Source organism: Hevea brasiliensis, chromosome 16 (genome assembly GCF_030052815.1).
Source record: "Hevea brasiliensis isolate MT/VB/25A 57/8 chromosome 16, ASM3005281v1, whole genome shotgun sequence".
Taxonomy (NCBI): Eukaryota; Viridiplantae; Streptophyta; class Magnoliopsida; order Malpighiales; family Euphorbiaceae; genus Hevea; species Hevea brasiliensis.
This window is the reverse complement of record NC_079508.1, coordinates 66729533-66742517: the sequence shown is the minus strand read 5'-3', so window position 1 is coordinate 66742517 and position 12985 is coordinate 66729533. Positions and strand designations below refer to the sequence as shown.

Below are 12985 nucleotides of genomic sequence, written 5' to 3'. Positions count from 1 at the left end.
GTGACAACCCTTCATAAACGATAATTATGGTCTATAATTACGGTTCTCCCTATCCTTTAGTTTTTTAAAAAAAGAAAAAGATTTATATTGTCAATTTTATTGAAATTAATATCAACTTTTATTATAACTTTTTAAACTTGACACTCCTTCGAAATTTAATAAGCCAACGAAAGTTAAAGAGTTCGCGTAGAACACGCACAGTTTCTCCCAAAAGCCATAAACTACTCGTTCAAAGACGTGCAAGAGAAAAGACAAGGACTTTCCATCCAAAGAAAAATCATACAACCAAAAAACTTTGCGTCAAACTAATTTCCAGCATAGTGGAGTCGAGTAGATTATTAAGTCTTTGGTATCACCAATACCAAAGTCAAGGTGAAGAAAAAAAAATGAGAAACAGAGAGCGAGAAGATATTAAGTTACAAAATGAATGCATGTCAAATTTTCAATAAAAGGAGTCATTGGAATGCTCCTCCACTACAAACACATGACCTGATCTAAACAAGTCCACTAATTCCATAAAGCTAACTAAAAATGCAACATGCTTCTCTCATTAGCTTCTTTCCCTTTTGTCATCATTCTTTGATTGGTAACAGAAAGGAAATGAGAGAAAAATTATAGCCAAGGATCAATGATTGATGGTTGTCTACGACTTCTTCATGAGATACCCCAAAATTATGCCAAGCATGCCAACAAAGATGACAAACATAAATGAGACACCAGCGCGGTTTTTGTTGCCTTGACGTTTCAGGAGTTCCTGCATGTAGTAATCTCATAAAATGAGCTATTCCCATTAATCAAAGATCATACGAATGGAAAACAGGCATGTCAAACCATATGATTATTTTTCACACATAGAACACCAGCTTGAAATTTCACAGTAAACATGCATTTTCTAATTCAGACGCCTTGAGAACCAAATAAGACACAGTTCCAAAGTAAACATATTAATCAACCCTCTGCTAAATAAGCAATACTTTTGGACAAACTTGAAACTAGGGAAATCAGGAAAGAACTGCCCAAAGGGGTAAAGGCTGCTTTAAATTCAACATGAACAAAATAACAATATGATGGACAGAAAGAATTCAGGAAGATGAGCTAGAGAGAAACAAATGAATACAAAAACAACTGTTGTGGAAACAGGGCCAGAATGCAAAGTAAAGCCATGTGCCCAACAAATACCATGTAACCCACCTTTAAGTTTCTTTTCTTTTTTTATTCACTACTGGATATGAAAAAGCAACACAATCATACACTCTGCACTGTTATAATTTAACCTTGACGCAATAGCCGAAACCAGGTAAGAAAATAGTTATTCAATGCATTAAAGTTTTCCAAAAGAGAATACATCAAGAAAGTTTCAAATACAGGTTATTTTAAAACAAGCACCATAAAGAAGCATGGAAGAAAAGTAATCCTACGACCACACTAAAGGCTTTTCCAATGTCAATGTGGAATGCAAAACTACAGGTCAGTGAGCACAGATCATAGATTCTCTTGTTTATGAGTCTGCCAATGCATACTCAAACAAGGCATAACTTTTATGTATCTACAGAAAATGTAAATTATTTAACAAGTGAATTGAAAAACCAAGAAACTTTTGAACACCACACATTAGTTTCCTCTCGTATCTGACAGTGTGTCCCTTAATTCTGCTTGTGACTTGTGATATAATAAATAAATCAGATATATAATAAAAAGTAGCAATGCAGATATTGGTGTGCTATGTGTGGGAACTGGCTGCCCAAAATTATAAAGGTGGGGACAAGCTGGTTCTAGGGCTAGAGCTTTGATTTGGAGCTTCTAAAATATCTAGCAAAGATATGGGAACTTAGATGATGACTTCTGGCACAAACAGCACTTATTTAAAGTTTCTTTTGGTTTATATTCCTACTGGTCCTTTTTTATCATTAGTTTATAGATATTTTGGAGTTAACAGATCTGGAATGGGCTGTAGTAGCAAGCCAAACATTCTGTAGCCTCTGAGCTCTTCTGAAAACATGATTGCCTACTTTTACTAAGTGAAATTTCTAAGGAATCCAACATTTGATGCTACCTATTGTTTCCCCCTGTTCTTTCCTCCACATTCAGGCCAAAAATCCAAGAAAGTATTTGCTGAATTCAGCCACAACACAGCCACTAATATTTACATAACTGAGGCCGCAGGCCTCAAATCTGATTAGTTATTCCTTTCAATGGGCTGGACTCAGAAATTTCACCTCTTTTGTTCTCAACGACTGGTGTCACAGGTCAAAATTCATGTAAAGCAAATTGAAAATTCGGAAAATTGGATCCTGTAAGAGAATAGATGATTAACATTCCACACAAATGAAGTCATGGATTAACGGGCTTACCAATTCTTGACGAAGCTTGGTATTTTGTTGAATTGCACTATTTTTTTCCTCAGTCAGCTTTGAAATAAGAGCTTTTGCCTAAAATTTACCAAGATTTATTAACAGTAATTAGATCATATACATGATCAAGACACAATGAAAATGCAACTATAGCACAAATAACAAGTGTGGCTGAGAAGTGAAGAGATGGGAAGACAGAGAATGAAGAATAATAAAAAGTGGGCTACATATATTTTTACAATGGTGTATGCTGAGTCTTCCACTGCAGACATTCAATATTTGATTTCAAGAGACATTCCAAATGATTCTTATCTACAGAAGGAGGAGAGAAAAAGAATTCATATCACCTAAGTAGCATTACATCAGTGAAAAGGAAACAAACATCTAAAACTCAAAAGAGAAACTATCAGAATGTGCAAACAAGTAGAGTGAAGCTAATGCTGGATGATGATTCCACCATACAAAGTGATGAACTTTTCCTTGTAAAAAAAAGTAAGTGAAAAAAAAAAATACAATCTTAATACAGCCGTAGAAAGTCTTAGCATGCAAATAATTATAATACACAAAATAAATGACTCATAAAAGAAAATACATAAACTTTGAAGACAACACTAAAGTTTCCATTCACAGTTGGTAAGCAAATTCATTACCATCTATGGATAACAAAATCATGCTAGGGCACCACCTTATTTAAGGCTATAAATTTGAAAAGAACATTTCAAATTGCACAGGCCATCTACCATAGGACAATCATAGCAAAGTTAAACCAAATGATCTTGTAGGTGAGGTGTATATTAGATACTGTCTACCGTCTACTGTCTAGTCTATAGCTTAAGAAAGTTGCCCAATGCTTAATCTTGTCCATGGAACTATATAGGGCCATTGCTTGTCATTGAGAAAGCAGAGGAAAAGTATAATTAAGGTGGAGACATGAATGGTCAAAATTGTAAAAACCCAATAAAATGTAATGGGAATGAAAGCTTTCCACCATAGCATGCAAATTGACCACACAAACAAATCTAAATGAATTTTACCTCTGAAGATTTGTCTTGAGGTTCAAACTGCTCAACAAATGCTCTCGAAGCCTGTATTCACCAACAAAAGGAACGTCACCAATAACTTGAGGCCTAAAAAGTTAATACATTTGAAGATAGTATTAACAGAAAGGTCACTTCAAGTACTTACATTAGAAAAGTCAGTACCGTTTGCATTTCCATTATCCGATACAGAACCTCTTGGGGAAGACCCTTCCTCAGATCCTTCCGGAACAGGAGAAGGGGGCTCAGGCGGAGAAACATACAGCACTCTCAATTTGCACTCTTCAACATGATGCCCCGCCTCCTTATTGAACTAGACAACCCAAATACTCATAAGCAATAACCTCCAAAACTATCACCTTCAAAATTCACATGAAAAAATAAAGTCATTGAATGAAATTACCATTTCAGCATTGATATCCTTTGCAGTTACACCGTCATGTGTTTTGACACTCTGAAGTAAAAACTTGTCCTTGCATTGCATCTCAGGAGGAGACTCCTTTTGTGCTTGCATTGTAACTGAGTGAATGACAAAGTTTAAAAATTCATTACATTTACATCGCGGATCATAACTACGAAGTAAAACCACAAAAATCCACCACATGGGCACCTATAACATCGCATGCGGACCGAGGCAACACGATCCCAGCATTCGGTCGAACACAATACTTCTTTGGATTCGTAGTCTTGACCTAAACAACAACCATTATTAGAGCATGCAAGCAAAATCCAAATCTGCACTCTCATTTTAACAGCAACACCAGATTTTTGTTTAGTATTTATTATTTATCTCAGTTTCTCTGTTCTCTAAAACTGAAAATTTTTAGGGTGAGAATACTTATTCCCCTTTTCTCTGGCCCTATCCCAACAACCAAACGGAAAATAACCTCATGCCAAGAAAAGAATACTTGGATCCATAGGAAGAGAAGAAAAACAATACATTCAGAGAGAAATCGAAAGGAAATACCTTGAAAGCAACATAACTATCAGTTTTATTGGACAATTGAAGAGAACAAGAGATCTGCTTCTTCAATTCAACTAATCAGAATGAAACAAAAAAAAAAAAAAAGAGAAGAGTTAGAAATGAAAGAAAATCGTAGAAAAGAAAACAGATCCATTAAAAACTTACATGGAAATTTGAGCTCTAGAGGTTCTATGCTGAGAAGCTCTCCCGTGTTCATCTCGAAAGAAATGGGGAATTCCAAAAAAAAGAAAACAAAAAAAAATTAAAAGTTATTTTTCGAAAGGAGATTTGAAGAAGATCCGGAAATATATGTGGAATCTGTTTTTGAAAAGTGTTTTCAGAGAACAGAAAACGATAGAGAGGCGGACAGATCGAGAGAGAGAGCGTTTGCGGAATTTATTATGGCGTCTTTTTTCGTTTTCACTTTGGATTTTCTCTCCTTGTTTATAATAGCAACAGAAGCTCTCTCTCTCCCAAAACCAACTTCTTTTTTTTTTTAATTTCTTTTCCACTTAATAAAATCACTTCTCTTGTAAACAAATGGAAAAGCCCTTCGAGATATCCTTTATGGGATTTTTTTTTATTTTAAAATTTTTTAAAAAAATCATTAAATATAATTAAAGCACCTTTACACTTCATTTATTTTAAAAAAATAACTTTTATATATATATATATGAAATATATTTTTTATAAAAATATTTTTTTATAATATTAAATTAGTGATTTATATTTATCTAATGGATATATAAATATTCACATAATTTAATAAGATTATTAAAATTTTAAAAATAAAAAAATAATTTACTTTTTGAGAGATAAAAATTTATTTTTTAAAAAAATAATAAATTTTTTATTATGAAAATATTATTCATATATTTATTTTTTAGAGTATCACTAAAAAAATAAAAAAATATATATTTTTTAAAAAATATTTTCCATACAATAAACAGAATTTGTGATCAAATTGTTAAATCTGTCCCGTTTAATGAGGTTTTAAATGACTCTTTTATTAAAAAATTGATGCATATATATCTTCTTTTTCATATAAATTTTTTATAATTTTTATTTATAAATTATACATAAAACTGACAATGTCATAGGAAAATAATATGATTATTTATTTAATAATTTTAATACAAATTTTAATTTTCAATTAGGTCTTGATTTTTTTAAAAATTATAGTATTTTAATGCCACGCATTAATAATGAGTAGCTTTAAAAATATTAAAAGTTGATTATATAAAATAATACGATTTAATTAAAATATTAATTAATGAAAAAAAAATTGTTCGTCCAGTAATAAAGCTCATGAGACATTACAGGTGGAATGAAACTTTGACTACCTGTCTAATGAGCTTGCTTCTTGCTTAAGTAATAATATATTTTTTAATTTAAATAAATTATAATATTAATTATATATAAAATTTAATCTCAAGTAACTAAACAATTCAATGGGTCCAAAAATAAAGAATAGAGAGTAGTGTTACCAATATAATGATCATGATAATACCCAATTCATTGACACAGTAGAATCACATAATTGCCTTATGCTAAAAGCCATATCCTGTCCAATGTGGGGAGGCAATGTCTTCCCAGTGAAATGATAGTGAGGAGAATCACATCACATTTACAAGCACTACATTCACGTAGAAGATGAATCATTGCATAGTAAATGCTTTCAATGCATGAACAGCAAAACATTTAAAAATCCTTGTGCTATTATTAGGATCTTTTGTTAAATTCACAATAATTTGTATTTTTTTCATTTTCTGGTGCCATTCCTTTACTAGCACAAGTTAATTGACTTTAGCATCAAAAATACAATTCACTGGTAAGAAAATTCATTTAAGTACAAACTTGGAATCAGCAGCTTCAACTAGTCTCCTTTCTCCTAATAAGTCTAAATTAAAATTGAATGCATTAATTTTTTTTAATTATAAATGACAATAATTTTAATTATTTAATTTAATTTATGCATGAGTAAAGGTTAAGTTACAAAGATCTTGAAAAGTGTTGCATGAATTTAAAGAAATTAAAAAAAAAAACATAACTTAAATTATCAAACTAAACTTAACTCAAACTTGACTTATTTTATTATAAAAATTAAAAATATTAATTTTATAATTTATTTTGTTGATTTCTATTTCAATACTTTCCAAATCGATTTGATTTGAATAAATGCGTTGAATTCGATAAATCAACTCATGTATTCTCCTAGGTCTAAGCATCAAATTTTAAGGGATTTAAATTAAAAATTACAAAATGCAATATATTTATAATTTTACATTTAATTCATCAGAATTAAAAATATATATATATAATCATCAATTAATAAGAAAAAAATTTAAAATATAAAAATAATGAATGGAAGTCAATTTTTATTTTTTTTATAGATATAATTATTTATTTATTTATTTTATTGAGAAAACCTGCAGAACTAATTAATATTATTAATAATTTGAATAAATATTCACAATATAAGCATTACACATTTCTGATGATTTAACTCAAAATCATTTAGAGTGTAGAAAGCGAATCCATATACCCGACCCCAAATTTTTTGAGTAAAGGTTTAGTTGAGTTGAGTTGAGTATTCATTTATAAATAAAAAAAATTCTTAAAAAAAGAATAAAAAGCAAAACCATTTGAGAGAACCATTCGGACATGGATTCGCTTAGGATCAGTTTTCACAGGGTACACCTGAACAAACAGTTTTCACATGGATTCGGACATGGATTCGCTCTGGTCCCAACATAGCTCTGCCTCTGATCAGTTTTCACAGGGTACACCTGAACAAACATACTTAGGATCAACGCGCCTCATTGTTCCAGCTGGTATGGTAACTTCTCTTGTTATGTTAAATTCTCAGTGCTTCTATGTGTTGCTCAAGTTCTTTCAATACCTGTATAAGAAAGATAATGGCATCACTTACCAGGCTAACTAACAAAAGTTGGTTTGGTTTGATTTTAATTGCCAGCAACACAATCCAGAAACGATTTTAGACTCGCCTTCTTGGTGTCCTCAAGAACTGTTTCCAATGATTTGAGTTTCTGGTATGCGAAGATCATCAAGCATCAGAATTTTGCAGGGGATTTAAAACATATGACGTGTGAACTTTTCTTACAAGGCTGGCGTTTGCAAGTGCTGCTTCCAGTGCCTGGATTTTCTGAGCCTGACGCTTCTCAACGAATGTCGTTTCCTTGTACTCTAAATCTTCTTCTGTTGCGGAGGTGGCATTGGCCCCTTTATTTTGGCCATTGTCCTGCAATGCCTAATAGGCAAGAAACTTTAGCGAAGCATAAAATTAGTGAATTTTCTGCAGTAACAGCAATTTTTCAATCAATCCTTGTTCAGGTGTCAGATAAGGTCTACAAGGTATCTGTTTTAGGACTTGTAGTCCTTGAGGCAACATATTGTGCGCAAATTTTCTCAGGTAGAAAGCCAATGCTATTATAAATTAGCAAGCCTTGATGATGAGGAAAATATTCAACAATTCCTGTGATAATCAATCTATCAACAATGTGTAGGAAACGAGGTAAAACATAATATTGCTTACCTGTGCCTCATCTGAATCCAGACCACTGTTTTCCCCATTATTGTATACTTCTTTAGTCGCGGATGCTGCCTATAAGAAACAAATGATATTATCTGTCTTTCAGATGCATGCGAAGGAAAATTTAAAACTTAAAAAAAAAAAAAGGGTCACTGAAAAACAATCAAAGAAGTCTTTGGCATATACGAATTTACCTGAAGAATTTCTATAATTTCTGGGTTGTTCCAGGGTCCTTTATCACTAAATAAGCAACCTCCGTATTCAGAACATGTACAGTTCCCTCCCAGAAAACTTGGCAAATTACTGTGAAATTAAATAGCAGAACTTATTGGTGGCAACTGGCAACATATATATGAGCTTTAAAAATCCTTGCATTATCAGAAGCACAAACATGCTTGCCAAAGTAATTTGATAATACATATGCACATAGAATATGCATAGGCAGGCCACCTTGCATCTATAGCTTCAAGCAGGTTATTTTGCTAGTTGTATCGCAGCACCTGAAAATGAAAATGCAGACTTTTAAGACAACACTAATAAGGTTGAAATTGAACAAATGCATCAATTAAAGCTATTGCATATGTGCCGAGGAGAGAAATTCTTACATGAATCTTTGCTGATGTGCGTGCATCGAGAAAAGCCCTGAGTGCTTTCCACAGCATCCTGAACTCAGATCCAGCATTGACTATACTCAACTCAACTCAATTAAGTTTTTATCCAAAAAATTTGGGATCGACTATATGTATTGACTGTAAAGAGCTGATTTTAGTCTCTGAAAATTTCAATTGCCAAACCTTCCAATGATATTTGATTGCGTTGAATGCACTGAGCTCTACACCTACAGAAAATAGCACCAGTTTTTTCTATTGTAAAAGTAATATTCTTGTACCTCCGGATAGTAATTGCTGTCAATCTTCTGAATTTCCATAAAGAGATATCTGGCAGGCTTTGAGAAATTGGACATTCCCTAAGAAAATCAATATGCAAACTATTTCAGAATCTACAACAGAAAGGCTAAGAATACCATATAAGCAGCGAGTAATTAATTCATTTCCCCCAACATAAGTTTGATAAAAGAGCATAGACTAGTGCAAATTAGCTACAAAAACAAGTAGAGAGTTGCATCCATACAGGATCACAAGCAGTCCTGTATTTAGACTAAAAAAAAAGAAAAAAAGAATCTTCAAGATTCATGCGCCAAACAGACAATTTTAACTGGCTCAAGTCAAGTAGACTACACAAGCTAGGGCATGATGCTCACCACTCCCTTCACATCCAAAATACTTATTGCGGATGCAATATGCCTCCTAGCTGCAATTGAACATGCAGGGATTCTCAATTTCAATGTCTTCTCTGGTTCGGATACATGATACTCGACAAATTTTTCAATGGTAGTTACTTGGAGTAATGTATTAAGGTCTACCATCCCAATCATTTTAATTTATATTGGCCTGCCATATCTATCAACCCCATGATATCCATGAGGATAACATTTCTTGACTTCTGCATACTCCTCAAACTTAAATTCGTGCATATTTCAGACAAATGAAATTCCTTGCGGACTTTATTCCTTGCAGACGTTATGGACAAATTCAATATTAAAGCAGTTGAAGTTTTGGAAAGAAATAGTTTGGAATTCACCTTTGGAATTGCACCAACCCTATAATCCTCTCACCACTTGAGATAATTTACAAACATGTCTTTAGCTTTTGAAAGATCGAAGTTCCTCATTCGCAGAAATCTAACATTACAGAAAATTAAACACCATTTTGTCCTGATAAAGCAACCTAACCGGGAAGGTTTTGTGGAACAAAGTCTAAACTCGATGCACCAATTTAAACTTTCCTTAAAAGAGTGTGATAATCATTGTGCTTCCCTAGTAAGAGGCCCTCGAGAAACAGAAGTTCACGAAAAGACTCAACCACCTGTTCATCTTTCGGATCACGAGCTCCTTCCAGGACTATCTGCAAGCTTTGGCTACGTTTCTTCAGCAAGTCCCGAATCTTAAGTGGACAAGTTAACATTGATTTGATGACTGAATTAGAAGATGAAGAAGGCTTGTCTTCTCCTGCAGAGTGAAGAAACCAATAGGATTCAATGAGTGGAAGGATGGACTTGGTCCTTCTAGTAGCGGACTGAGATATCTTCGAGATGGAAGATTCCTCACCTTCTCCACCTCCTCTTGATATCACAATCTCCCGGTAAGTGTCCTTCGATTTAAACATACGCACTCAGCTCAACTCAATAATATCCTGACAAAACCCCTTTTCAGCTTTCAGGAATCTGATCCTACTCAGTTTTATAGCTTATGAAAAGCAAAGTGATCCAAATTTCATGGTTTTCTTCAAGTTAATTATTCAATCAAATTCATTTGGTATAAATCATCAAATCAACCAATGGAAGAAAGAAGAAAAAAAAAAGTAGATTTGAGAATATATATATTACGCTCGCTCGCAAATTCTACAAAATTATTCATGAGTATTTTGATGTCAGCAGCCGGACAAAAGTCAAGAAAACAGCGAAGGAATTTAACCCGATTGAATTTAGATCATTATGGAGCAGAAAATACGCAATAGAATAAGTAAAAGTGCGGGTGAATGGAACCCCATATGAGAAAAGAGAAATTTCTTAGAGCATAAAGAGACAGGAAATTAATCTGAGATGAATCCAAATTGCGTGGAAAACTGAAAGGAAACACGTATAGAGATTTAGCAAGAATATGTATATGAATGAAAAGATGGAGAATAAGAAGGAATCGAATGTAATGCTTTGTCGTCCGGAAATGGGAATTCCAAGGTTTTCCTTTGGAATATATTGTTTGCTAAGGAAACTCCCAAGGTGACCAAACGCACGCATTTTTCACGAATCAATGGACCATGGAGGAAGATGATGGGATATGGTGCCCAATCCCATTCTCCAGTTAAACCGTTAGGTTTTCAAAAAGTGAAGGTAAATATTATACATTGCCCCTCAATCTTATGTTTTCATAAAAATCACTAAATTTTAATTTCTTTTATAAAATTTAATAATTTTTAATTTAATTTTATAAAAATTACTATAATAGAAAATTAAAATTTTTCAAATTAATTTACTGAATTATCAATTATTTTACAAATAAAATTATTTTTTATTATTTTTTAAGAAAAAAAAAAGAAAAAATAAGATATATAAAATACATTAAATTATCTTTCTTGCCGTCAAATCTCTCCTCCTTTTCCATTTCTTTTTCCATTTCTTCTCCATAAGTAACCACTAATTAGATAATATTATTTATAAACTAATTGACAAATCAAAAGATTGATTCAAAAATTTTTTATTTCTGGTCACTACAACTTTTATAAAATTAAATTAAAATTCAATAAATTTTATAAAAAAATTTAAAATTTAATAAATTTTATGAAAACACTCATAAAATTAGTGACCGCATAATAATTAATCAAAAGTGAAAGGATAAACTGTTAAATAGTTACGCATAATCAATTTCTTCATCATCCGTTTGCAACTTTGATTCCATTTTTGTAATTTTTTTAATAAAATATAATTTAAATAATTTTATAATAAATTTAAATATACTGTTTAAATTCTGAATAATTAATCTGCATTTATTTTTTAAATTAAATTATAAATTATATTAAGTCTATTAAAAAATAATGCATTGCATATTTATCTAAAAGCAGTTATATCTTAAAAATAAGAAAATGAAACCCCACTATTTTACAAATGAAAGTACGCATACATACATTTCATTATATATCTAATAATTTATCAAAATTTTCAATGTTCCATTTAATTAGTTTTGTTTTATGAATTTTGAATAAAAAAAAATCAATTGGTTAGAGAAAAGTATTTTAAAAGCAAGAATAATATTTTTTTTTTTTAAAAATTATTTGAAAAGTCTAAAAATTAAGCGGGTCAGATTATGCAAACGCTACGGCCCATAAAAGGATTTAAAATAGATGACCCTTTTTTTAATCTCTTTTAATTATAATCAGGGAGTATTCACTGCAATTTTACACAAATTTTTTGCTAATTCATCACTTTAATCTTTTGGAAAGAATGATAATTATTACTATAAATGAAACACTTATTAATGGGTAAATTTCACTCATCAATCTGTCATTTATAACTGTTATTAATGCATACAGGGGATGCAAATTTAGTAATGGTGCTACAAAATCTTTACTTGTACAAGATTTCATTATGCAAGTTTGTGGCAACATGGTTAGTTGTCAACTCCACTTTCATATCAATTTTGCTTACATTTGGTAGACAGGATTGTGAAAATAGTGATTTTTCAATTATGCCAATTCAAGAAAGATCGATCAATGGTGGCTATAAATTAAAGATGACTGGAATTTAATGATGAAAATGGTTTATGGAGCGCAACAGAAGCAACTATGATGTACATCAATTAATTCCAATCTGGTTAGTGAAGCCTCATACCATGATTTCAATGAACGCAATGCAGTATTTCAACCTTTTTGAATATGATAAAGAAATCATTCAAAATCTTTTTATCATAATAACAATGCCATAATTGCAATGTTAACTTCAAATTATATTTGTTAGTGATATAAGAAAATATTTTTATTTTAATATTTTAAATTTAAAAAATAAAAATTACTATAAAAATTGTTTAATTATATATAAATAAAAATTGTATTTTTTTTTTAAAGAAATTAATAGTTTTTGAAAGCAACAATGCAAAATACATATAAAAATTTAGGCTTTGAGTTCATCATAGATTTTTTTTTTTTTTTATAAAAATCAAAATGTGGCTAAAAATTAAGCGAAAAAGGAGGTGACCCATTTGTCTGTATTTGGGCAAAACGTGGTCAAATATTTGAACTTCCTCCAACTCTGAAAACAAGTCTTTTCTGATGAGTTGCCAAGTTGCCATAAAACAAAGACGACAAAACTAGTTTTTTTTTTTTTTTTGGTAATTCAAGTTTCTGCCTTATTAAAAAAAAAAAAAGCCGTCCATCCATTTTTATATGATTATTTAATTTAATAATTATTAAATTTAATTCAAATGTATCCTTCATCCTTTCATATGGTTAATTAGGCATATTAATCATTT

General features: G+C 31.3%; 1 protein-coding gene and 1 pseudogene across 1 annotated transcript; both read right to left on the bottom strand.

Moving 5' to 3' along the window:
- Positions 1-300: 300 nt before the first annotated feature.
- Positions 301-4853, bottom strand: LOC110668744 (vesicle-associated protein 1-2). The gene is made up of 8 exons (XM_058137802.1): positions 4518-4853; positions 4356-4426; positions 3999-4080; positions 3792-3907; positions 3537-3701; positions 3386-3436; positions 2352-2429; positions 301-754 (listed from the first exon to the last, which is right to left on the bottom strand). Exons 1-8 carry the CDS (start codon positions 4567-4569, stop codon positions 644-646), a joined length of 726 nt encoding a protein of 241 aa, XP_057993785.1. The 5' UTR covers positions 4570-4853; the 3' UTR covers positions 301-643.
- Positions 4854-7098: 2245 nt separating this feature from the next.
- Positions 7099-10397, bottom strand: LOC110668745 (phosphatidylinositol/phosphatidylcholine transfer protein SFH14-like; annotated as a pseudogene).
- Between the last annotated feature and the right edge of the window lie 2588 nt (positions 10398-12985).

Bases quoted from the DNA above. Each gene is read 5' to 3' on its own strand.
- LOC110668744 (XM_058137802.1), bottom strand. From the start codon at position 4,569: ATGAACACGGGAGAGCTTCTCAGCATAGAACCTCTAGAGCTCAAATTT. The intron at 4,427-4,517 runs GTAAGTTTTTAA...CATTCTGATTAG, and splicing joins TCTAGAGCTCAAATTTCCAT to TTGAATTGAAGAAGCAGATC. The intron at 3,437-3,536 runs GTAAGTACTTGA...TGGTGAATACAG, and splicing joins ACGGTACTGACTTTTCTAAT to GCTTCGAGAGCATTTGTTGA.